Consider the following 27440-nt stretch of genomic DNA (forward strand, 5'->3'; position numbering starts at 1 on the left):
CATGACTCCTACCAGCTTTTTGCTAGTTATTTTGGAGCTGGAGTCTCACGGATTAATTCACAGAAGTCTTATGTAGCATAACAAAGGACTAGATACTTTCTAATACCCACCCAGAGAAGATGGGCATGTAAATGATGGAACTTTTGTATGACAAACTATTGCACTGTCTTGTTTTTGACAGTCTATGGGTTTGAACTCAAGGCCTCAAATTTGCTTGGTGGGTGCTCTACCACTTTGAGCCATGCTTCCAGCCTTGACTTTTTAATTTTTAATTTAATTTAATCAAGGTGACGTACAGAGAGGGTTACAGTTACATATGTAATGCTGTGAGTACATTTCTTGTCATACTTGTTACTCCTTCCCTCATTTTTCTCCCACCTTCCCACCCCCCAACAACCCCACCGCCCCCCCGGTCAGGCCTGATTTTTTGCTGTTTATTTTGGAGACAGAATCTCCTGGACTTTTCTGCCTACACTGGCTTCAAACTGTGATGATCCTCTAGCTCTCAGCTTCCTGAGTAGTTAGGACTATAGGTATAAACCATCAAGTGCCTAGATCTAACTATATTTTAAAAACATTTTTATCATAGTACTCAGTAGACACCATGGAAAATGAACTATCCAACTTGTAGGCAGGGATGGGAGGGGGAAACTGGGGGAAAGTGAAGAAGGGGTGAAATTATCCAAAAAGAAATGTACTCATTACCTGACTTATGAAATGGTAACCTCTCTGTACAATACCTTAATAATAAAAATTGTATTTTTAAAAAAAGGCCAGAAGAAGAGCTGTGGTTTAAGTGGTAAAATGCCAGTCTTAAGTGGAAAAACTAAAGTAAAGGACCCAGGTCTTAAGTTCAAGCCCCACAACTGGCATTAAAAAAAAAAAAAAGAGAACACCTTTGTTTGCACTGGGTTATCATCATCATTATAAAAGAAAAGCATTAAAATGCACTTTATCTAACAAAAATCATTTATCTTTAAAATGCAGCCTAATTTTTAAGTTTCCCCTCTAAAAACAGCTAATTTTAAAACTTTTTGCCAGTCCTGGGGCTTGAACTCAGGGTCTGAGCACTGTCCTTGGCTTCTTTCTGTTCAAGGCTAGCACTCTACCACTTGAGCCATAGTGCCAACTTCAGGCCTTTTCTGTTTATGTGGTGCTGAGGAATTAAACCCAGGGCTTCATTCATGCCAGGTACGCACTCTACCGCTAAGCCACATTTCCAGCCCTTAAAACTACTTCTAAAATCTTAACCAAAACAAGCTCTTATCAAAATGATCTAGAATTTTTAAAACTGCATTTTAAGATTGTAGATATAGGGCTGGGAATATGGCCTAGTGGCAAGAGTGCTTGCCTCATATACATGATGAAGCCCTGGGTTCAATTAGAAAAGGCCAGAGGTGGTGCGGTGGCTCAAATGGACAGTGCTCAGGCACTGAGTCCAAGCCCCAGGACTGGCCAAAAATAAATAAATAAATAAAAATTGTGAATATAAAATCTATACTTGATGAAGTTCAGAGGTGCTGACTGCTGTTTTGGTGCAACCATAATGAAGCTTACTGTTGAATTCATGTACTATAAAGGGCTGGAGGCATAGCTCAAGTGGTAGAATGCATGCATACAACCTTGAGTTCAATTTCCAGTACTGCCAAACATGAAAAGGACTAATGTCCAGGGAACCCACCTTATCATCTAAAACAACCTCACCCCTACATTCCGACTCTGTTTAAAATTATAAGCACCAGAGAGAACATTCTTATACTCTCAATCTAGATGGATGAAGAAGTCACAAATCAATGCTTAAAAGTGATCACAAGTTTGATTGTTCAGTAAGTAGTCAATTATTTATTAACAATTAAGATTGAAGTATTTCTCTCTGCTTTATAAAGGAAATTTAAATTTCTCTAAGTTTTTGATAATTTAAAAAATTCAACAAAAAAGTAACTACTCTATCCAAATACAGAAAGTTATTTAAATTTTATTTAAATTTTTTCCCAATGTGTAGTAGTTAGGATAATGAAAATATGAATTTCACTTTAAGACTGAAAGGTGCCATTAAAAATGTGGTACTATATTACATCTATCTCAGAATCTGTATTTCTCTGCCATTATTAAACATGAACATGGAAGGGTTTTGAAGACCATCATGCAAGTAACAACAGCAGCAGTGTCTAACATTCTTGAGTACTTACTACGTACTAGGCACTGTGCTTTCTACACAACCTTTTAATCTCTGTAATAACACAAAAAAAAACATAATTATCTCAATTTTACAGAGGAGGAGACCAAGTGTTTAAATCAATAGCTAAGGATATGTAGGTAGGTAAAGTCATGTAAACTAGGTGTAGTTAACTACATTCTACCTTGTGTCCATGCGCTTGGCCTATTAAGTTGAAGACACATGCTGACAAGCATCTTAAGGGTAAAACAGCTGACACCTATTAACCAGCTACTAAATTTTTTCTATTCCACTTTACTAAAACACTTTAGATAATATAATACATCTCTCTACATGTAGACATAAAAACAACAAACAAAGGAAAATTTACATACTGATTAATTTCCCTGCCATGTCTTTGTTGGACCTTGATTCCTTGGGGTGTTTATAGAGATACATCACTGCTCGTCCAATCCCACTATGCTTCAGGGTCTCCTGGCTCACACTAGGTAGCTGGGGAACATAAACACATACACACATATTAATCACTCAGAAGCTAAAGGCTTGCTAATCTAAAGGCCCATTTAGACTTAGTTCATTCATATTAGAATAACAAGAGAGTCCATTTTTCAGGATCTACTTGACACAGAACACAGATTGTGTCTGCATCAAGAGCTGAATTTGGTATTACCACTGAAAGTAAGATCTAACTATGGGAGTGTGTAAGCTAAGTGTACTTAGAGTTCAATTATTTAGTTAGCCCAGGCTCAAGCCAGCAGACCCAAGACTTAACACAAGCATAGCTATTTTCTAGTGACATGATCTTGGACAAGTCATTTTAACTTCTGTGTCTTAATTTCCTCATCTGTAAAATGGAGACAATACACCTACCTTATGGGATGTTTGTGAGGAACAGATGAACCAATATATGAAGCACTTAGCACAGTGCTTGGTACATAGCAGTATACTCAATAATTCCTTCAGAAGTTAAGTAGCTTGCCCAAGGTATCACGACTACACAAAGGGAGCCCACCCAGCTCCACGATTTCAATAATTCATTTAGTCGATTGTGGGGTTGAACTTTGGGCCTGGGCACTGTCCCTGAGCTCTTCAGCTCAAAGCTAGTGCTCTACCACTTGAGCCACAGTGCCACTTCCAGTTTTCGGGTTGGCTAATTGTAGATTAAGAGTCTCATAGACTTTCCTGCTCGGGCTGGCTTTCAACTGTGATCTTTAGATCTCAGCCTCCAGAGTAGCTAGGATTACAGGAGACACTGGCACCAAGCAAGATTTCAATATTTAAAAATTTTTCATTATCTTTGAGTTGTACAAAAGAGGTACCATATAACAAAGCAGAATACAATCATGATCAGTGTCACCCCCTTCAACATTCTCACTCCACTCCCCTTCCTTTTCCTAATTTTGTGGTATAATAAATTCTTGACTACATTCTCCCTGATTCCTCTCTTCACTTGGGCACCACTACTGCTCTTGCATGTATCTAGAGTGCAAATAGTATAATCTTTTAGAAAGACCAGGTCAAAGCCCAACAAAATCAACTCCAATGAAATTCTATAGACCCTAAATTCGGTGTTCTTCAAGTGCATCCCCAGAACAACTATGGTCTACTCTTCTCAGACATGAGATAAGTATTCCAAGATCACTTTCCTTCAATACTATAGTTATAAAAAAATTTACACTCATTTTTCTAGATATGTTCTCCTTTTTCCAAACTCCTTTTCTGACAGGCTTCATCAGAGCAATGTACAAACATAGGGCAAAATACAGAGATCCTGATAATACAAAACCACACTAAGTAACAAACGAAGAATAAACGGACTGTCTGCCACTAACCTCTTGTAGAATTTTCAGCAGCTCTTCCCGGATCTTCAGAGCTGGCAAACTTCTATCTGGTAGAGGTGAGAGCCATTCTTTGATGGCAGACATCACACCACTATCAATAAATGTTTCTTTAAGGTCCTGCCTGCAATAATGATAATAGTAAAAAGTTAAGTATTAGCTTTGGTTCCACTGTAATTCCCTGACTTTCCTAATACAGCAATGTTCTCAAATTGAATCACACCTATAATCCTGAAGACTATAAAGTTGCTATCTGAGAATTGTGGTTCAAAACTAGCCAAGTTTTGAGGAAACCAAGGAGAATTTAGTTCTCTAGGCAGGAAAAAGGTCTCAATGAAATAGACATTTTAATTCTACTTTATGCAATAGAATTATAGTAAAACAAAACTATATAGGTAGGTACAAGTGGCTCACACCTATCATTCCAGTTGGAGGAGGCTGAGATCAGACAATTTCAGTTTGAAGAATCCTGGGCAAAAGAAATCCCAGAGACTCCATCTCAAATTAGCCAGCAAAATTGCTCGACTAAAAGGCTTAGCTACAAAGGCTGAGTGCCAGCTATGAATAAGCAAGTCTAGCCAAGACTATGAGACCCTGAGTTCAAGACATGGTACTGTCACAAGACAAAATAAAAATGAAAACGGTATTTTACACTTACACACACACACACACACGTATACGTATGTGTATATATGAATGGGATTTGTTGATAGTTTTGCCTATTGAAATGGCAGAAACTTTTTTTTAGTGCCATTACTGGAGCTTGAACTCAGGGCATGGGCACTGTACCTGAGCTCTTTTGCTCAAGGCTAGTACTCCACCACATTAGTCATACCTCCACTTTTGGCTTTCTAGTTGTTACTTGGAGATATGAGTTTCATGGACTTTTCTAGACAGACTGGCTTTGAATCAGGATCCTTAGATCTGTCTCTCCTGAGTAAGCTAGTAACAGGGGTAAGGCATCAATGCCCAGCTCTAAGTTGTTTTCTATGTATACATGTCCTAAGTCATGCTGGGTGCTCACTGATGTACTAATGCCTCTCTTCACTTGTCAAAACTAGGATGTAGGCTGCAGCTATATTACCAGAGAAAGCAAAGTTGCTCATGACTATGATCAAACCAAAAAAGAACTTTATTACAAGGACTTAATATGAAAGGCATCATCACAAAATGATCAATGATTGTGATGTATAGTGATATATGTCTTAAGACAATATGTGCTTCACAAGAGAGGTAGGCAATCTCTTTTTCAACCAAGGACCATGTGGAGTTTTGAAAATGACTGTAGACCTTACATGAACCTCACTCACCCCCGGGTAGCACATTTGTTTTTATCAATCACATCAGGAAAATAGGTGCAGTTTACCAGACCCCAAGTGTCTATAAAAAATAAAACTAAGCCATGCATTGGTGGCTTGTGCCTGTAATCCTAGCTACTCAGGAGGCTGAGATCTGAAGATCGCAGTTCAAAGCCAGCCTTGGGCAGGAAAGTCTGTGACACTATCTCTTATCTCCAATTAGCCACCAGAAAACTGGAAGTGGCATTGTGGTTCAAAGTGGTAGAGAACTATCCTTGAGCAAAAGAGCTCAGGGACAGTGCCCAGGTCCCCAGTTCAAGCTCCATGACCAACCAACAAACAAAAACTAAACAAACAAGATTTCCTTTCAACAGTATCAGGTTTCTATTTGGTCTGTTGTATTAGGGTTTAAGAAAATTCTACAAAGAAATATAACTTAGGAAATATTGTTCTTTTATCTGTGAAGGCTATCATTATTTAATTTCCCTAAAATATCAGTATATAGGATGAATATCATTCCAATAAAAGGAAATACATTTTTACAAAACAAAACACTTACTTCTTAAGGTGCATAACCACAGTAGGCAATAAAGTTAGTTTCTTCAGTGCTGGTTTTTTTTGATTATTTAACTGTCTGTCTTCCTAATCACAAAAAAGATTTAAAACACAAAGCAGTTATTAACTATGAATAGTAGCTACTATAATTCTGAACTTTTAAAATAAAGCAGCAGCTTCTCAAAGAAATTATCACTTTTTCCCACAAGAAAGGAATTTAGTATAGCACAACACCTATTTCTGCACTGTCTGGCAGTCAAATCCATTAGAACAGCAAGTTAAGAGGCACAATTTTAATCTAAAATGTTTTCGAAAACTTCACTCAAGGGAAAATTTATAGCCAGGAAATTTTGGTTCATCTTCAGGAGTAATCTTTCAGGCTTATGAGTTGTGTAACATATTATCAAAGAAGCGTTTCAGTATTTACTTAGCTAATAGAAATGATTTTTTAGGGCTGGGAATGTGGCTTAGTGGTAGAGTGCTTTCCTAGCAAGCACGAAGCCCTGGGTTCGATTCCTCAGTACCACATAAACAGAAAAAAACGGAAGTGGTGCTGTGGCTCAAATGGCAAAGTGCTAGCCTGGAGCAAAAAAGAAGCCAGGGACAGTGCTCAGGCCTTTGCCAGTCCTGGGGCTTAGACGCGGGGCCTGAGCCGAGTCTAATATATATATTTGTCATGTACATTTTAATAACCAAACACACAGGAACACTCTTATTTTAGCTAAATCTCTCCCACCTTAGAATTATCTGGAATCAAATTTCAGATAGATTATAAATCCATTAACACATCAACAAATGCTTGAAAGATAATTTAGCCAACTTTTACAATCTGATAATTTTTCTTTCTTTCTTTTTTTTTTTTTTTTTGTCAGTCTTGGGGCTTGAACTCAGAGCCTGGGCATTGACCCGGAGCTCTTTCTCTACCACTTTGAGCCACAGTGCCACTTCCGGTTTTCTGGTGATTAATTAAAGATAAAAGTCTCACAGACTTTACTGCCCGGGCTGGCTTTGAATCTCGATTCTCAGATCTCAACCTCCTAGGTAGCTAGGATTACAGGCATGAGCAAGCACAGCCTGGCTAAGATTTTTTTTTTTTGGCCAGTCCTGGGCCTTGGACTCAGGGCCTGAGCACTGTCCCTGGCTTCTTCCCGCTCAAGGCTAGCACTCTGCCACTTGAGCCACAGCGCCGCTTCTGGCCGTTTTCTGTATATGTGGTGCTGGGGAGTCGAACCTAGGGCCTCGTGTATCCGAGGCAGGCACTCTTGCCACTAGGCTATATCCCCAGCCCCAAGATTTTTTTTTTAATACAATGAGTTAGTTGTAGTCTCTTGATCAAGGATAAGAGAATAACATACAATTCTATAGCCCTTTTTATATGTGAACAAACATCAAACTTGAGGGTAAACTAACCAGACATGAGACAACCCATTCCCACATAAAACTGGCAAGCCATGTACCTAAAAATGTTCATTGTAGCCCAGCATACTGGGCACATGCCTATAATATTAGCTACATTAAAGGTGGAGGTAGGAGAGTCCTACACAAAAGCAAGGACTATAAACAAAGCTAAAGCACAAGGACTAAGAGAATCCTTACCTACTAGCAAGCAGAAGAATATGAACTCAAACCCCAGCACCACCCAAAATGATTATTTTACTTAACAGGCTTTTCACTTTTTTCTTACATATGATTAATTTGAAATTAAATTATTTCATGCTTAAAATATGGAACAGTAAATACCTTATTTCAAAAAGACAATACCTTCAAGGTAGTTTAAGGGTTAATTTATAAAAAGCCCCTCAGCCAATTGGGTGAGGAAAAGAAGAGGGAGCCTAAAAGTGACCCATCTCACCTCAGCAGCTTCATTCATTTTGACAATCATGGCACTCACAACATCATCTGCGTCACTAATAAAGGTGCCACCATCACGATTACGTCTGCGCTTGCCACTCATACTCTTTTTCCGCTGCAGCATCATCTCAAAATCTGACAGAAAGTCCATGCTAAACAGTAACAAAACAATCAAGTGAAATACAAGTTATTTGTATTATTTACAATTATTATTAAGATTTATTATTTACAATTAACACCCAATTGCCAAATTCTAACTCAATGAAGAGCTAACTTTTGAATTTACTATTAGGCAAAAGCTGATCCTATTCTAAGTCAACTACTAAATATTCATTACTAACAGCCCTAAAATTTCACGTACCATATTCCTACCTGCACCTATCCACTTGAGAAGAAACACTTGCAAGTTCTCACTCAGGGCCTCCCTCAGTTTTAGTTGTACTGCCTTTCTGGGAGTAGGGCAGTATAATTTGAATGCTTTTTATCATATCATATTAAAAGAATGAAAAGATAACCTTCTGTGTTTAGGAATAAGAAGCATAACTTAGATCAGTTTGACTGAGCTAAAGACAGAAACATACAGTTTCCTACTAGTCTCAGAATTCTATAGTTTTCATCAGAATCACCACACTTAAGAGCTAAGGGCGCTGGGAATACGGCCTAGTGGCAAGAGTGCTTGCCTCATATACATGAAGCCCTGGGTTTGATTCCCCAGCACCACATATATAGAAAATGGCTAGAAGTGGCGCTGTGGCTCAAGTGGCAGAGCAAAATGAAGCCAGGGACAGTGCTCAGGCCCTGAGTTCAAGCCCAGGACAAAAAAAAAAAAAAAGAGCTAAGGGACATGACTTAAGTAGCAGCATGCCTTCAGCAAGCACATTGGAGTTCAAACAAACCTAAGTATTGCCAAAAAAAAAAAAAAGTTAAGAGCTGGAAGTAGTACATGCCTGTAACCCCAGCACTCCGAGGAGACTGAGGCAGGAAGGTCATGAGTTCCAGGCCAGCCTGGGTTACAAAGATAAATCATGTCTAAGAAAAAGAATCAACTCACTTCCAACTACTACTCAAATAAACTCAAAATTCAAATTTCTAAAAGCACTGCCTAACAATCAGTATTCATCGTAATTCTTGCATATTGCTAGGAATTAAGATTTATTAACAGTTTGCTATTATATAAATAGCATGCCACAAATGAAGACAATCTAAGCATAGGTTAAGTAACAGGAAAATAATAGCAAATAATTCATTGACAGTGATAAATAGAGAAAGTGAAAAAAATAGGAACAGGTTTCCTTCTAAATTTAGGAGACCAAATGAAAAACAAGTCTCTACCTTCATTTTTTTTAGTTCTCTTTAAAATTCCTTGAAGGAAGAGAGGAGGAAGGATGGGAGTGATAGAGGACAACTTACTGTTTTCCTCTTTTTATGTTATCATCCGAATCGGAGTCTTCTTCTTTTACATGTGTTTCACCTTTTTCCTCCTCTAAATCTTCTTGGTTAAAACCCTAAAGCCACAGTGAATTAGTCAAAGTTATCACAATCTCCTTTATTTACTTCTATATAATTCTTTTTTGGCATTAAAAAAAATAATATATCCACAAAGAATAAAAAGCGTATCAAAGAGCAAAAGCTCCCTTCTTAGCATTAGCAATTTCGTGTCCTTCCAGATAGAGTCTACATTTATGTAAGTGCCACTCTATATACAAAAGGTAATATTTTCCATAGAAAATATCCACTGAATATTATCCAAATGGCAGCGTTGGTCTGCACTTTCCAAGTTCCATAACCCTGATCCCTATCAAAACAAAGAATGGTTCTTTTTAAGGCTTCATTCACCTTAATAATATAGCTATAAACAACTACAAGTAATTATAGCTGTAATTTGTTTACACATTTGCCTACTGATACCACAATCATTTCTTTTTCCTTATCTGGGTGCAATGGCACGAGCATGTCACCCTAGGCGATATGAGAAGCTAAGATTGGGGGAATGTGGTTCCAGAGCCAGACCTGATAGAAAAAGTACATCTTCATAGAAGGATATGGTAGCATACCTCTATGATCCCAATAATGATGGGAAGCCTCAAGAAGGTTGATTGCACACATGCTTGAGTGGGAAAGAGACTTGATCTCAAAAATAGCAGATGAAAGACAGGCTAGAGGCATGCATGGTTTAAGTGGTGAAAAACCAGCCTAGCAAGGATGAAGTCTTGGTCAAACCCTAGTCCTGCCAATAAATACACACACACACACACACACACACACACACACACACACACACTTGGCAAACATTAGCTTAAACAGACTCAAAGTGTACAACTATAGCTTTGTGTAGTTCCTGTCACAGAGGGCTAATTTTCTTCATTTTTAATTTTCTTTTTGTGTGTACGCCAGTCCTAGAGTTTGAACTCAGGGACTAGGTACTATCCCCTTTTTGCTTAAGGCTAACATTCTACCATGTGAGCCACAGCTCCACTTTCTGCTTTTTGGTAATTAATCAGTGGTAAGTCTCATGGACTTCTCCTGCCTGGGCTAGTTTTGAACTGTGATCCTCAGATCTCAGTCTCTTGAGTAGTTAGGATTACTGGCGTGACCCACCACTGGGCACCCACTGGCGTGCCCAGCTAAGTTTATTTTTAATATGCCATGAAAAGTAGACCAACAAAGAAAGGGGCACAGAACAGATTTCACAGAAAAAAGAACTACAAATGTCTTTTTTTTTTGGGGGGGGGGGGTGCTGGTACTGGGGCATGAATTGTTCTTGAGCTTTTATTTGCTCAAAGCTAGCACTTTAACCATAGCTCCACTGCCAGCCTTTTGGTCTCACAAACTTTCCTGCCCAAGCTGGCTTTGAACTCCATCCTCAGATCTCAGCTTCCTAACTAGCTAGGATTACAGCCATGAGCCACCAATACCTGGCTATAAATGCCTTTTTAAACATGAAAAACTGTCCCAACTTACTCAGTAAGAGAATGCAGATACAGTCACTGAGATGTCTTTTGTTTTGTGGTCACAGGGTGGCCTCCTGGATGATTTACTTTAATATGCTGTTTTGCCTTGAAATAACACTAAAACAAGTTTATGTTTATTCTCCAAGCTAAATAATTTTATAACATAGTGCTTAATTGTGTATGAGCTTCTTGAGGACACTGTCTGGAGCCTCTGGCACGTGTGCAGGCATGTGTGGGGAGTTATACACATACCAATACTGAAGCTTGAACTCTGGCTTGGTGCTCGTTCAGGACCTTGCACTCTGGCTCTGCTTTTCCAATCACATCTAACACTCTACCACTTGAAGCTAATCTCCTCATCTCTAGTTTCTTGAATGAATTATTTCCCATGGTTTCCTTTGTTATTTTCCTATCATGTGAATTAAACTCTAAATTAATCTACCCTATTTATTTTATTTATTACATTTTATTAATGTATTTAAGTAGATTTCTTTCTGCTTATCTTGCAATTTGTGTAATTTCTATAATGCATGGCTTTCATGAATCATTTCTGCAAATACTGCCTCTGCTTTATTTGTATTTTTCATTTTCTCTGGCACCTCAGTGTTCATATTAACCTTTCTCATGTAGCTCATCTATCTTTTATCTTGTTTTTCATACAAATATCTTCCTACTTCAAGTTCCTTATTTCCAGTTTACCAATTTTTCTTTTTTTTTACAAAAACTTTCCCCTTTTGTAGTACTGAGGATTGAATCCCAGGGCCTCAAGAGCTTTACTAGTTGAGCCATGCCCCTAAGGTCTCCCTAACTTTCCCAAGCTCATCTCAAACTTAATATCCTGTCTCTGCTTCCCAAGTAGCTAGAAGACCAGTGTACTTATTGCTGCAGTTTTATACTTCTGAAATATCTACTTTGTTCTTTGACAAGTCTATCTTGTCCCTTAAAACTTTTTTGGCTCTAATGAATTCTTTTCCTCTACCCAAATACACATCTCAAGGCACTGTTTAAAACTCCTGCATCTAAAACCTCATGCCTGTCTCTATTGTCCTTTGTTACTATCATTCCCTTACTGTTAGCTGTGTAATATATATATATATATATTCCATACTGTATATATTTAAAACTTAAGTAATCATATTCAGATTTGAGTGCAAGTTTGTATAGTCTGAAATATAATTCAGAACTGACCTAAAACCGAATACTTTATTTCTAAGTTCACCTTAATTCTATGGTGCTGCTTTTTGGAGTCCTAATCCAGGGTATGGAGTTGTCAGGGTCCCCTAACTTCAACCTTGCATTTCAGATTTTATCTCCAAGCTTTGAGGCTATCAAAAATAAAAGCAGCCTCCTACGCAAATAGACAGACAGACAGACAGACAGACAGACACACACACACACACACACACACACACACCTTAATGTCGAGTTACCACTTTAAGTTTGTTTTCTAGCTATTTCTTGCTACCTTATTCCTCAGATGATGGGCTCATTTCCAAATGCTTTTCTTTTCTTTTTCTTTGAGTTTGAACTCAGGGCCTTGCGCTAGCTTGGCTGGCTTGCCCAGCTGGCATTCTACCACAGGAGTTATGCTTCTAACTCTGCTCTTTGCTGATCACTTTGGAGATGGAATCTAATAGACTTGTCTTCCTGGGCTGGCCTCAAACCACACTCTTTCAGACCTAGGCCTCCTAAATACCTAGGACTGAGTTACTAGCACTAAACTCTCAATACTTTTCTAGCTGTCCACAGCAGAAGAAAGGGCTACTCCAGATTACCTAGACATCCATTTCTCACCTAAGAAGTTCCATAATTACCACATGTCCCCACTTAAGTATAGTAGCTTTTGTTTTTTCTTACTATGTTCCCTCATCTCATTAATTTACTTCTTCCTGTTACTTTCATTTTATGCCTTTGTATGTCCTTTTTTCTAAATTTTTACTCTAGGTCCCCCCCCCCCCAATACAGTATAGTTGTTTATTCCTCCTTATTGGTATCACTAATCATAGAACTGATGCCATAAAAACAAAAGTAAAAAAAAAATACTCTCATTTCCAATTATACTTACTGTAAATTCTTCTTCTTCTTCATCACCAGACTCTCCAAATATGTCTGCAATAAGATTTCTAGGGGGGAAAAAAAACACATTCATTTGCTTTCTTCCCATATGCATATGACCCTTTTTTAAAAAAGGACATATCTATGCTTGGTAAAGTGTGCAGCTCTGAAGTGTCCAGTTCATTAAGCTTTTACAAATGTGTGTATTCATGTAAGTAGCACCATAGTGATGTAGAGAGGTTCCTTATTGCTCCTCTGGTCAGTTCTCTGACATTGGCATCTTATAAGCAACTACCGACTTCCAACACCATAGGTTAATCTTGTCTTCTTAAACTGCATGGAAATGGAATCATAGAGCATGTTTTATTTGCTTTCTTCCAAAACATATTATTTTTGAGATCCATCCATGTTGTAGTCTGGGTAGCAGTAGTAGAAATTAAAGTGTTTTTTTTTTGTTGTTGTTGTTGTTTTTTATGGGTTGTGGGGCTTAAACTCTGGGCCTGGGTGCTGTCCCTGAGCTCTTCAGCTCAAAGCCAGCACTCAACCACTTGAGCCACAGCGCCACTTCTGGTTTTCTGCTGGTTAGCTGGAGATAAGTCTCACAGATTTTCCTGCTCAAGCTGGCTTTGAACCATGATCATCAGATGTCAGCCTCCTGAGTAGCTGGGATTACAGGTGTGAGCCACCGGTGCCCAGCCTCAAATTAAAATTCTAAATGCCCCAAATCATAGAACTAGGCAAGTCAAGTATAAAATACACCTCACCAAGAAAAATTAAAACAAGTTTAAAAATATTTAAACCCTCTTTACTACTTAGTAGGAACCTTGGAAAAGTCACATTATGCTGTTACTTACTCTTCTTCATTGCCTGATTCACTATCACTCCCAAACAGATCCTTTTCTTCATTTTTCTTATCAGATAAGTCTTTCCCTGCTTCCTCTTCACTGTCAGATGCTACAGTCTTCTCTCTTTTGCTTGACTTGTCTGACATAGCATCGCTGTCAGAGTCATCAGCATCAGATACAACACGACTCTTCTTTGCTGCTACTGTAAAAGAAAATCATCTTCTTACCTCATCACCGCTATATAAGGCACAATTGGTGATTTAAAATGCCACTAACTGGAATAAAAGAAACCAAAGAACCACCCTAACATAGAATTTAGAATTAAAGAAACAACTTTTTAAAACTAGCTGTAGCTTAGTGGTAGACTGGGACTTGCCTAACATGCATGATGCCCTAGATTCCATTTTCAACACTAGAAACGAAAACCTAAACGGTTCAGTCATCTTACATGGTATCTTATTTTGCTTATGGAAAGTGACCAAAAGATCAAAGAAATCATCAACATAAAGTGGGTACCAATGGAATAGCTACCCTTCCTTTGGGGGAATACAGAAAAGCCTAGTGGGCAGACTTTCCATCATGCTGTCCAGTCCTGGACATTCCTTTTTATGAATGTTCTCCATGTTTCTTAGTTGTTGCTGGTCATTTTAGAAATTTATCTTCTTGGCAAAAAGACAGCACACACAGTGCTCCTTTACTGCTCCACTGTACCCAACAGGTTACAAGGGAATATGTCTTTTCTAAAACAGGTTTCATTCAAAGTCATTTGATAAATATTATTACCTGTGAAAGTGTGATACTGGGTAGTAAAGACTTGAATCATCTGCAGAACCATTGGAGTGTGTAAACAGAACCTTCCAAAACCTGCCCATATGTGGATATTTGACAATGTTTAGCATATGAAGAAAAGTAACTGGGGAAAGTTCAGTTTATGCTTGGATGGGACCTAGTGAAATAGCTGTCTCAGAGAATCTTACTAACTTTGGAAACAGTCAAGGGTTTTTTTTTTTTTTTTTGGCCAGTCCTGGGCCTTGGACTCAGGGCCTAAGCACTGTCCCTGGCTTCTTCCCGCTCAAGGCTAGCACTCTGCCACTTGAGCCACAGCGCCGCTTCTGGCCGTTTTCTGTATATGTGGTACTGGGGAATCGAACCTAGGGCCTCGGGTATACCGAGGCAGGCACTCTTGCCACTAGGCTATATCCCCAGCCCCAGTCAAGGGTTTTGATGTTAACACATTTCTTTGAAACATCCTTTCCTCCAAAAGAATGTTTTACACCTCATTCCTAGTCTAACCTACCCAAGTTGCAAGGCAGTTAGAAACCAGTAGGTGCCACTAGAAGAAGTCAAAGAAAATTTAAGCTTAGCCAATGGTAACCAGAAAAAGGTATCTGTTGAATAACAAGGACAGATCTAACAAAAAAGGACACATAGTTGCAGTCCTAAGTTTAGGCAATAAGGAAAGCTTCAGGCCTAAATAATTCCTTACATGCTTTCTCTTCATCCTCACTATCAGAAAGTACAGCAGCTTTTCGCTTTGCGACTTTCTCCTCTTCACCCTCTTTTTCTTCATCGTCGTCACTGTCCACTTTGTGCCCCTTGGCTTCTTCTTCCTCACTGTCGGAGCTATGAAATCCTTTTCTGTCTGTATGGGTATCTGAATGAAAGGAACTGTTCTGCGTTCCTGTACCCTCTTCCTTATTCTCCCCTTCACTGTCATCAGATCCTGGCTTCTGCTGGTGTCTTGGGGCATCCTCAGCTTCTGAGTCACTAGCAGGACCCTTCTGAGGCTCCTCACTCTCAGAGTCACTAACTTGGGGCTTGGGGAGCTCCTCATTCTCTGAGTCACTGGCTTGATGCCGTGGGGGGCCCTCACTTTCTGAGTCACTAATTCGGGGTTTGGGGAGCTCTTCGTTCTCTGAATCACTGGCCTGTTGCCTTGGGGGGTCCTCACTTTCTGAGTCACTGATACGGGGTTTTGGAAGCTCTTCATTCTCAGAGTCACTGGCCTGATGCCTTGGGGGGTCCTCACTTTCTGAGTCACTGATGCGGGGCTTGGGGAGCTCCTCATTTTCGGAGTCACTGGCCTGGTGCTTTGGGGGATCTTCACTTTCTGAGTCACTGATCTGGGGGGGTTTTGGAAGCTCTTCACTTTCTGAATCACTCGTCTGAGGTTTGGGAGGCTCTTCATTTTCTGAGTCACTGGCTTGGGGCTTGCGGGGCTCTTCACTCTCAGAGTCACTGACTTGAGGCTTTAGAGCATCTTCCGTTTCAGAATCACTGGTAGGACTCTTCTGGAGCTCTTCTATCTCAGAATCGCTGGCAACATGCTTTTGAACATCTTCGTTTTCAGAGTCACTTGCATGCCCATTAAGGAGCTCTTCGTTTTCAGAGTCACTCCCAGGTAATTTCTGGGGTGCCTCACCCTCAGAGTCACTCCCATGCTGATGGACATCCTCATTTTCAGAGTCACTTGCAGGAGGCTCTGCTCGCTCCTCAGATTCGGAGTCACTGTCCTTGGGCCTGTGCAGCTCCTCACTCTCCGAATCACTAGCATTAAGATTTGAAGTCTCGTCATTCTCAGAGTCTGTCACGTGATGTCTTTTGGTCAGGCCATCTTCTCCATCACTAGGCTCATTCTGAAAGAATGAGGAGAAAATTAAAAAAATAAAAAAACTTTGGTAATGAACTATTAAAAAAAATTTCAACAATTCTTTAAATGGATAAATGTGTACACTTAAACGTAGAATTCTTATTCTCAGGCTGAGAATGTGGCCCAGTGGTAGAGTGCTTGTCTCATATATGTGAAGCCCTAGGTTTGATTCCTCAGCACCATATATATAGAAAAGGCCAGGAGTAGCACTGTGGCTCAAGTGGTAGAGTGCTAATTTTGAGCAAAAAGAAGCCAAGGACAGTGCTCAGGCCCTGAGTCCAAGCCCCAGAACTGGCAATAAATAAATAAATAAATAAATAAATGATGAAAAAAGTAATTCTAGAATTCTTATTCTCCAAAAGGGGAAAGATAACCACCCCCCCAAAAAGTTGAAAAGCATACTCCTAAGGCCAATTTTTTAAAAACAAAATGCTTTCCTTATAAAATTCTAGTCTCAAAAAAAATGCAAGCAAATACGTAATCAAGTTCTTTTACAAAGGTATAAAGGTATAAAGTTGAAATTAAAAGAAAAAAATTATAAAACTTAGTTTTATTTAAATAGCATACAGTGTCCCATGAAAATCTAAACAGGCAAGTAAATCTAGACAACCATCTCCTGAGTACCTATTAACTTTCCTAAGTTCCTCAGTACCATGCTTGGCTCTCTCCTGTTGGATCACTTCCTTCTCACAACAGTACTTCTCATGGTAAGAAAAGAGGCTTTTGCCAGGTGTGCTGGCCCACACTTGTAACCCCAGCACTCATAAGGCTGAGGAAGATCAAAAGTTTGAGGCCAGCCTGAGCTACATAGTGAGATCCTGTTGTAAAAAGAGAGGGAGAAAGGGAAAAGGAGAGGGAGAGAGAAGGGAAGAGGAATTAGTTTGAAGTAGTTACAGTCAAGCATCAAGTAATTCTAAAGTAGAAGGGTGAACAGACTAGTCTAATTGAACAAATACACAATGTAACCTGAAATAACTACCTTAAAAACATGTTCAAAGATATAAGACATCATATAAAAATGCCGAAAAATATTACAAAATGAAACAAATCGGCCTAAGTATGTTAGGATTAAGAACATTAGAATCTCAGCTTTCATTAACACTGATTTAAAAAGTCAAAGTAAGACTGCATGCCAGAGGCCCAAAACTATAATCCTAGCTACTCAGGAGGCTGAAGATCAAAGCCAACCAGGCAGGAAAGTCCATAAGACTCTTTATCTCCATAAACCACCATAAAGCTGGAATTGGAGTTATGGCTCCAATGGTAGAGTACTATGAGAGTGAGCGTGAGAGAGCCCCCCCAAGCATGCAGGCCCTGAGCTTCAGCCCAGGACTGGCATAAAAAAAAAAAAGTAAAAGCAAGCAGGGCATGGTGCCATGGTGCTGCAATCCCAGGGCACTAGAGAGACTGAAGCAGGAGGATTGCAAGCTAGAGGCCAACCCAGGAAAAAGAGTTAACAAGACCCCATCTCAAATCAACAAGACAAGTGTGGTGATGCGTAATTCTAACACCTACTATACAGGACATGTAGATAATGTCACAGTCTGAAGCTAGCCCAATACTGCAAAACCTAATCTGAAAAATTACTAATGCAAACTTTGCAGTACTGCTAAATAAACATTTGCATGTCCCATCTTCCAAGTCTACTGGGCCAAATATTTCTTGTTAGACTATGGCAATACTTACATGATATTACCACAGATCTATTTTCAAGGAGCAAAGAATGTCTAAACATATATGACAATGGACAGGAGCATAACATAAAGTGAGGAATTACAACAATGTCACAGCATAGCTAACTAGTGATAAACAGCAGGAAACTATCTCAGAAAACTGACATTCAACTTACCCTAGGCTCATTTAAAGACGACTAAGCATGCTGTGCTTAGTCAATTGTAAAATACGCAAGCTTAGAAAGCTAGTCTGAAGTGTTCATACTGTATTACCATCAAGACATCCCATCATTGCCAAGCCATTCCAATTCCTACATATGAAAGTAAAAATAAAACAGGTTCAGGAAACTTTCCAAAAGGATAATCTTTTCAAAACTCCCAAAGGCATTTTTCTCACTTGGCACTCAGCACCACTCACTTCCCTGCGGCACACCAGTGAAAGTGGCACTGTTGGGAGAACATAGAATCTTGTAACTATTATACCATACTCCAAATACTATTCCATATCAGCCATAAGTCCCAATTTAAAAGAAAGTAGGTGAAAATTTTTATCTCGAACTCTGCTCTACAAATGCAAGCATTTTTTTTTGCTTGTTTTCATCACTAAAATATCTCTAGAGCTCAGAACCATTCATTGGTAGAACAAACTATTCACAGTACTTGTTGCATGAACAATAGAAGTAGGGATAGCATAAAGCAGGTAATAAATTATTCAACAAGCATTTATTAAATGTCTTCTATGTACAAGGTGCTAGCAATCAATGGCCAGAATGTTTCAGTGGCTGGTCCTAAGAAACCATGAGTCACTCAAACATATCACTAACTAAACACTAGTATGATATGCACTAGTATATTTTAAAAACTTTCACAGAATATTGATTGATCTATGTGAAACTGAGCTGCAAAGATGTATAGACAAGCAGGCGTGGTGGCACACGCTGGTAATCAACGAGGAGGATGAGGCAGGAGGATCACGAGTTTGAGACCAGCCTGGGCTACACCTTAAAAAAAAGATGTATAGACAAAAAGTATTTCTTCACTTGGTGTACAATGACTGAGTCAAGAAGTTAACTAGAGGGCTGGGAATATGGCCTAGTGGCAAGAGTGCTTGCCTCCTACACATGAAGCTCTCGGTTCAATTCCCCAGCACCACATATGTGGAAAACGGCCAGAAGGGGCGCCTGTGGCTCAGGTGGCAGAGTGCTAGCCTTGAAGGGGAAGAAGCCAGGGACAGTGCTCAGACCCTGAGTCCAAGGCCCAGGACTGGCCAAAAAAAAGAAGTTAACTAGAATGGGGGACAGTAGTCTGCGGGAACCAACAGGAGGCAAAAGGGAAAATAAAACTGCTTTTGAAATGCTTTCCATGACATACCTACCACATAATTCTTGTTATTATTATTGAGCAGTTGTACAGAGGTTACAATCCCGTTCGTCACATAACTCTCATAATCATATTTATGTTTGACTCAGTTTTTTTCAACTGCAAATAGGAATTATCTCTGCCTACATCCAGAAAAAGGAACCATCTTCTTAGAATCCAAGTACGATGAATGACAGAATAGGTAAGAACCAAGACAGCTCAGAGAGCGAAGTCTGTCAGAAACATGGCTTTACCTCTAAGCATGCTTAATTTCAGTGTCAAGAACCTCAACTTTAAATTCCCCAAAGAAATGATCCAATTTTCCAAGGACTCTATTTGTTACAGGCAAAGCACAGTCAACATGGAACCACTCCCAAAACAGGGACACACTAGAAACTGGCAGTCACCCAAAACTTCTCTCCTATCCTCTCTAGCCCCGGATCTCATGACACATGCAAAACAAGCAGCCATTATGAGAACATTACATATGACAATGATTGTTTAACTAATGAATTTCCATCAATATTAAGAAGCTTCTGAAAAAGCTTGGATATTCTTTTATTATGTATGGCATGTTGGAGGAACAGAAATGACTGCAGTAACAAAAGTCCTACTCAAGCCAGGTGGGAGGAAGAGATGAGCCTTGTGGTTTGTGACCAGCCTAGGCAAAGGAATTTCATGAAACTCCATCCTAACCAATGGCTAGGCACAGTGGTGTGAGCTTATCTCCAGCATTATGGGGAGGCAGGAGTAGGAGAATAGGATTCCAGGCTTTCAAGGGAAAAAAGTGATAATCAATGCAAAAAAGGTGGGAGGTGTGACTTAAGTGGTAGAATACCTTGTCTAGCAAGCTCAAGACTGAGTTCAAATCCTAGTATCACAAAAAATAAAAAGGTGATGACAAGCTAAAGGGACTGATGCCAACTTCAACAGCAGATGGATAACTGGGCCCACTGCATTGGGCCTGTAGTCAGAAAATGAGAAGCTAGGTTTGTTTTTTTTCAAACAACTACTTCCTTAACTGTCATGTGCTATCTGCCTATGGAACCTACAGGAGAATCTACTTTTCTTACTAGGTGAAATCCATACTTTTTTTAATTTAAGAAACATTTCTTTTAATAATATTTTTCATGAGAAAGACACCAGCTGACCAAAACCCACAGCTAATTTCATGCTAAGAAAATATTAAAGTGAAACAACAAAAATTAGAACTGGCAGGCAACAAGTCAGAACTATGTCACATTCAAGGACCACCCAAGAGGTTCTCAAACTGGTTCACTAAAAGACTATTCAAAAAGACTTACCAATTTCTCCCCTTTTCAGCTCTGCTCTCGCAGAGTGAGTTCGCTAAGTACTCTACAGTGGATAAACACTCTTGGATAGCCCATAACTGTGCCAAAAAGATGTAACATTAAAAGCTAAGCAATAGGGCTGCAGGCACAGCTAAGCAAAAGAGCACTGGCCTAGCAGGCACAAGGACCTCACCTGAGTTCGAACCCGTATGGCATTCCCTCCCCCAATTACTGCCCACTAAAAGTGGATTCTTGTCACCGAGCATAAAAAGCAACTTAAAGTGAATGAAAGACCTCAAGGTCCGGCCTGAAACTTTGAAATTACTGCAAGAGGGAGTAGAACAAACAGAAACATTCTGAATCAAGTTGAAGGGGCACAGCAGATAGGAGAGAGACTTGACAAGTGGGATTATACCAAAATAGAAAGGCTCTGCATTAGCAAAGGACATAACTACTAAACTAGAAAGACAGCATATTGGGAGATCTTTACCAGCAATACCTCTGACAAAGGCCTAACATCCAAAATATACAAAGAGTTCAAGAAACTAACCACGTCCAAAGATAATAAACCAACCACTAAATGGGCAAAAGAGCTAAGGAGAGACTTCTCAGAAGAACAGGCAAGAATGGCAAAGAAACACACAAGACTCATCATCCTTGGCCATAAAAGAAATGAAAATGAAAACTCTGAAGTTCCATCTAACTGTTTAGATTGACCAACATTATAAATTTGAGGAACAAATGTTGACAGGGTTGTGGGGAAAAAGGATCCCTACTGCAATGTTGGTGGGAATGTAAACCAGTACAACACTCTGGACAGCAGTCTGGAGGTTCCTCAAAAAACTAAACATAGGTCTTCCCCAAGACCCAGCCATACCACTCCTGTACATCTACCCAGAACATCATGAGCCAGGATACCTTCAAGACACTTGCACATCCATGTTCATTGCTGCACTATTCACAATAGCCAAGTTATGGAAACAGCCCAGATGCCCTACAATAGATGAGTGGATCCCAAAAATGTGGTACACAATGGAATTTTACACAGCCATTAAAATATTATATCACTCTCAGGAAAATGGATGGACCTAAAACAAATCATGTTAAGTGAGGTAAGCCAAGTTCAGAGAGACAAACAGGGAATACTTTCTCTCATATGCAGAAGCTAGATCTAAAATACACTGGGACATGATAAATAATTATATTATACAGAACTCTAGGCATTCACACAGTGAGGCTAATAGAGGATACTCTTAGGAGAGGAACAAAAAGGCACAATGCCTAAGCGCATCTGATCATATAAAATAATATTTATAGAAATGAACTCCAGGAAAAGAAAACAAGAAGACTTTTCTTTGTTGCTGTTTTTGGTTTCTTTTTTGTGTCTTGTTTGTTCATCTACCTATCTTTGGGAGGGTAAGGGGGGTGGAGAAATGTAAGGACAAAGGGTGAGCAAATACAGCAGTTGTGCTCACTAGACTCTATGTCGAAAAGAACTATAAAAGTTGTGTGTGGGGATGGGAGGGAAAAACTGGGAGAAAGCAATGGAAGAGGTAACACTGTTCAAAAAGATTGTACTCATCTGTATCTGTATCTGTAACCCTGTGTACACCTTTATAAATAGAATAAGAAGGGAGGGAGGGAGAGAGGGAGGGAGATGTATCTGTAACCCTTTGTACACCTTTATAAAAAGAATAAGAAGAAAGAGAGGGAGGAAGGGAAGGAGGAAGGGAGGGAGGGAGGGAGGGAGGGAGGGAGGGAACTAAGGTAAATCTCAAGGACTTTTTATTTTCTTTTGGTGCCAATAGTGGGGCTTGAACTCAGTGTGAGCAATGTCCCCGAGCTTCTGTTGTTCAAGGTTTTACCACCTGAGCCATAGCTCCATGTCTGGATTTCTGGTAGTTAACTGGAAACAAGAGTCTCATAGACTTTCATACTGGAGCTGGCTTCATACCATGATGCTCAGATCTTAGCCTCCTGAGTAGCTAGGAGTACAGGTATGAGCCACCAGTACCCAGCAATGTAAGGCCACCCTATGTGCAGAGGTGGCCCATGGACAGGACTTGGAGACCTGATTCATCCACATACAGAAAATGATTCAAGGAAAAGAACCCAAAGGACTCGGTAAAACATACTGGGTCCCTCACGTTTTGAAAGGAGGAATATGGAAAAGCTTAGAGCCCATCAGAAAAGATAAAAATTAAGCCAAATCAAGGCTTGTGACACTATAACATCACCTGCTCCCAAAGGAAAAAAAAAAATTTTTTTTTGCCAGTCCTGGGCCTTGGACTCAGGGCCTGAGCATTGTCCCTGCTGCCTTCTTTATGCTCAAGGCTAGCACTCTACCACTTGAGCCACAGCGCCACTTCTGGCCATTTTCTATATATGTGGTGCTGGGGAATCGAACTCAGGGCTTCATGTATATGAGGCAAGCGCTCTTGCTACTAGACCACATTCCCAGCCCCTGAGAAATCATTTTAAAGCCAATCATTTAAGACCTCCTGGAAATGAGCCTAAATGTAAAAAGCAAATGAAACATCTGTGAAAATTCAGCAAGTGGCTAATCTCAGATATATGAATCAACATCACCCTCTCCTTCCAACCTCACTCCATTACAACAACCTAAAACAAAAGACCTCCTTTTCCCCTTCTCCCAGTGAGAGGGCTTTTTTTCCCAGGAAGAGGAAGGCATCCTGGCTAAGATGCCAGTTATAAAACCAAGGCCTAGGGTGAGTACACTTGAGAGTCAGGGCTCTCTATCTTCTGCCTAGAAGGGTCTGACCATGAAAGAAGGCTCTACCTTAGATGCAGCCCACTGACAAAACTGGGACTCTCATCATACCCAAGAACCTGTCCAGAGAGTGGCTGCTACCTTTTCCTACCTCTCACTGAGAACTCCACTTCTGCAGTTAGGGCACCATTCAGGGAGAAGCTTACCATTGCTCTCCCATCAACTCCAGAGCCCTGGCTCACAGAGTTTTGCCTGGGGAAAATGAAGGCCACAAATCAGATAGCTCCAAATCCTTCCCCAAAGAAAATGACTTCATTTGCAACCAGATTTGGAGAGACTGTAGAAGGCACTTGGTAAGAGAATCAAGATACAATCTAAAGGTCAGCTAGTATGCACGACCAAATGAGTGACTAAAACAGCTAGCAGGAGACATCTGGGGTTAGAATGTTATCAAAGGAGCCAAAATTTGGTGCTATTAGTTTGCAGAGCAATTTTTCCCAAGTGCATTGTTGAAAACAAAACCACAATCAAGGGGCCACAAGAGAATTTAATAGCCAGGTATGGCCAGAAAGGGGGGAAACAGAGACTTGATGTCTAAAATATCAACAATTAGGGAATCTGTGAATAAGCACTCAACCAACCACACACTTAAGATCAAAAAATATTTGAAGAAATCAATGTTACATGTTGCTGACATGTACTATAAAGTTATCTGTACTCATATAACACAGTACCACAACTATTTACGAAGCATTTTCATTGTGTTAGTTATTATAAGAATCTAGAGAGGATGAAGTATACAGGTTGTACATAGATTATATCCTAACACTATGACATTTTAAACTTTTTTTGGAGGGGAAAGTGGGGAATAGGACCTAATCCAAGACTTCGAGCATGCTAATTACACGCTCGATCCCACTGAGCGTTCTGAACCTCTACATCCTATGTCACTTTATATAAGGAATTTCAGAAAGACAGGCTCATTTTTCTGAATACATATGTTCAGTTTGAAACTCCCTGATATTTGAAATCTAAGAACTAGAACTTACGACTTTGATTTCATCAGTAACCATAGGAATCCTATTTATCTCAAAAAATAGTTTTCTACTAATTTATATTCATTTACTCCAAAGAATAAAATCCTAAACCCTGTGTGGCAGGCTGTCTACCAGTCCTAAATAAGAGACTTCACAGAAATACAAAGAAAAAGCTTCCCCAAAGAAGTTGTTTAGCTGATACCTCTGAATGCCGTTCTACACTTCCAGTGTCTGATCCGGAGGGCTGCTCGTTTACATCGTCCTCACCATCTGATCCTGAATCTCGCTCATCCTGTACTGGAGTAGCACCACCATCATCTGCTTAAAAAACAAAGCACAAGGCCACTTATGCTGTAGGATGGATGACATCTACAGCTAACCTGGACACAGTATATCAAGAAATAGTAAGAGCTCAAGTTACTACTCTGCCATTAAAGAGGCATAATGAGTAACAAAACAGAACAATATCCACTCAAAATCCAACAGTCATTGCCATGTAATGTGACAGCTATAATAGCAAAACAGCTCTTTTAAAAAATGTCAAACTTAACAAACAGCACTGAATGCCGCGCACCAGTGGCTCACACCTGTAATCCTAGCCACTCAGGAGACTATGATCCAAGGATTGTGGTTCAAAGCCAGCCAGAGCAGAAAAGTCAGTGAGACTCTTTTCTCCAATTAACCACCAAAAAACTGAAGTAGACATGTGGCTCAAAGTGGGAGTGTGTTAGCCTTGAGCAAAGAGCTCAGGGACAGAACCAGGCCCTGAGTTCAAGCCCCAGGAAAGAAAGAAAGAGAGAAAACAAACAGCACCGAACACCAACACAAGAGCTTCTAAATACTGTGCTTTCAAACTATTTCAACTTCATACAGTCTCACCACTAATCACATTCTAGTCTACATAATTTACAAGGTACTTTGTTTACTGTGGCTTTCAATTCACTTCTGAATTGCTGGACTCAGAACCCTGGATCCCAGAAGCCTAATATAGTATTTACAAATGTGCCCTTTTCTGAATGAAGAATATAAGTAACTCTGGTCCAGAAATAGTAAAAACTCTTTAAAGAATGCACTATATTACAAAGTGCATGGTAAATATGAATTGCTACCTAACTTAACCTATACCTTAAAGTAAAACAGTCCTGAGTCAACTATAGTAGTGTTAAGGACACAGGAAGAGTTGGTTAGAGGTTTAATTTAAAAATGATCAAATAAAAAATAAATGAGGCAAGGGCTGGGAATATAACTTAGTGGTAGAGTGCTTGCCGAGCATGTATGAATTCCTCAGCACCACATACACAGAAAAGGCCAAAAGTGGCACTGTAGGGCTGGGGATATAGCCTAGTGGCAAGAGTGCCTGCCTCGGATACAAGAGGCCCTAGGTTCGATTCCCCAGCACCACATATACAGAAAACGGCCAGAAGCGGCGCTGTGGCTCAAGTGGCAGAGTGCTAGCCTTGAGCGGGAAGAAGCCAGGGACAGTGCTCAGGCCCTGAGTCCAAGGCCCAGGACTGGCCAAAAAAAAAAAAAAAAGTGGCACTGTAGCTTAAGAGGTAGAGTACTAGCCTTAAGCAAAAAAGAAGCCAAGGACAGTGCTCAGGCCCTGAGTCCCAAGCTCCAGGACTGGCTAAAACAAACAAACAAACAAATGAGGCAGCCAACTACAGGAAACCCAAAACGTTATATAAATGTTATATAAAACGTTATAAAATACGTTATATAAAAAATGAATAGTTTTGATGTTTAACAGCTATGTTACAACAGTGGGACCATGGAAGAAGAGCACACTTGAAGGTTTTGTTAAAACATTGTCCTGCCACAATAGGAAATCGTTTCAGAATGCCTAAAATTGAGGCAAGAACAGAGTATAAATTAGGAACAGACAGTGTGAGCCCGAAGGAAGACAGTCTTAGAGAGGAACACAAAAACACAATGTCTCTGTGCCTCTGATCATATACAGTAACATTTATCAAGGCAAAAAAATTAGGGCTGTCTGGAAACTGCTTCCTTTTTTATCACCCCAATTTTTGTTACTTCTTTCAAAACACAAAGGAATTGACTAACTACTGAACAGCTTTTAAGTAAAACAGCAGTGCGTGTTCACAAAGCATCCGCATCACTATTATTTGCTGTCATAAATAAATAAATAAATAAATAAATATATATATATATATATACATACTGAACTCAGATCGCAAAAGAGCTTTCTTTATGTTTAAACAACCATGTAGGCACTTTTGATAAAGAAGGGCGAGATGTGACACTAAGAAAAAGGTATGCATCCTTTTGGGTCTTCGGTGTCTAACATGGGGAGGTCCATGGTGAGTACACGAATAAACAAGAAGAAAGACAAAAACTGAGTGAAAAAGGAAAGAGAAGCTCTGCACTCTTTGCCCTAACGTACGTGCAACCCCTGCAAGGGTTTTGCACGTTCTTCCGTGAAAGCCCAAGCTCGGAGGGAGACGTGCAAGAAGGACCGCCGGCTCCCCCCCCCCCCCCCCCCACTCGCTCCGGAAATCTCTTCACCAGAAATCCCTCCTCCGGCACTCGGCACCAGCGGCTTCCCCGAGTGCCCAAGCCCCGGCTGCCCGCGAGGTCCTTCTCGCTCGTTCGGGACTCGCTCCGACCCGGACTCGCACCCCCGCAGCCCGGCCCGCGGGGACTGGCGCCGGCCTCCCTTCCAGCCCCGCCGCCGGGCCCCAGACCCACCTGACTGGTCGCCGCGGTAGTATTCCGAGTCCATGGCGGGCGGGCTCTCGGCGGGGAGTGTCCGCGCCCCGCGCCGCCCTCGGCGCGTCCTTCCCGACCGTGTGACCCTCCGCACGGCGGCCGGCGCTCACACAAATCCTGCCTGGTCAGAGAGTTCCGACGGTGCCGAGAACGAGAAAGCAGCCGCCACCAGGGCAAACGGCTCTCCGTGGAAGCCCGAACAAGGAAGGCCGTACCCAGGAGGCAGCGTAGGGTGTGGGCCGGGGCTCTACCTCCCAGAAGCACCTCTGGGGCCAAAATGGCGTCTGTTCATGACCCTCAAAGGTACGCAGTGCGCATGCGCCGTCACCCACCAACTAACCAATGAAAAGACGGAACAGAAATGACGAGAAAGAAAGGAGCCTGCTGGGAAAATTTGAA

General features: G+C 40.4%; 1 protein-coding gene across 5 annotated transcripts in view; it reads right to left on the reverse strand.

Moving 5' to 3' along the window:
- Nucleotides 1-27193, reverse strand: part of Iws1 (interacts with SUPT6H, CTD assembly factor 1) — a 42976-nt gene extending 15783 nt beyond the window's left edge. For 2 of the 5 annotated variants that reach the window (XM_048345644.1, XM_048345647.1), the window contains exons 1-10: nt 27021-27193; nt 24514-24629; nt 15056-16205; nt 13579-13771; nt 12735-12792; nt 9129-9223; nt 7720-7870; nt 5872-5954; nt 4009-4138; nt 2551-2668 (exon numbers count right to left, since the gene is read on the reverse strand). In XM_048345644.1, the coding sequence (XP_048201601.1) occupies nt 2551-2668; nt 4009-4138; nt 5872-5954; nt 7720-7870; nt 9129-9223; nt 12735-12792; nt 13579-13771; nt 15056-16205; nt 24514-24629; nt 27021-27054 (2128 nt within the window). In that variant the 5' untranslated portion in view covers nt 27055-27193. Of the gene's footprint in view, nt 1-2550; nt 2669-4008; nt 4139-5871; nt 5955-7719; nt 7871-9128; nt 9224-12734; nt 12793-13578; nt 13772-15055; nt 16206-23480; nt 23527-24513; nt 24630-27020 lie in introns of those variants that run through there. The other 3 variants (XM_048345646.1, XM_048345645.1, XR_007210816.1) reach the window with 3 other exon arrangements.
- Nucleotides 27194-27440: the final 247 nt, after the last annotated feature.

Source organism: Perognathus longimembris, chromosome 4, assembly GCF_023159225.1.
Source record: "Perognathus longimembris pacificus isolate PPM17 chromosome 4, ASM2315922v1, whole genome shotgun sequence".
NCBI classification, from domain to species: Eukaryota; Metazoa; Chordata; class Mammalia; order Rodentia; family Heteromyidae; genus Perognathus; species Perognathus longimembris.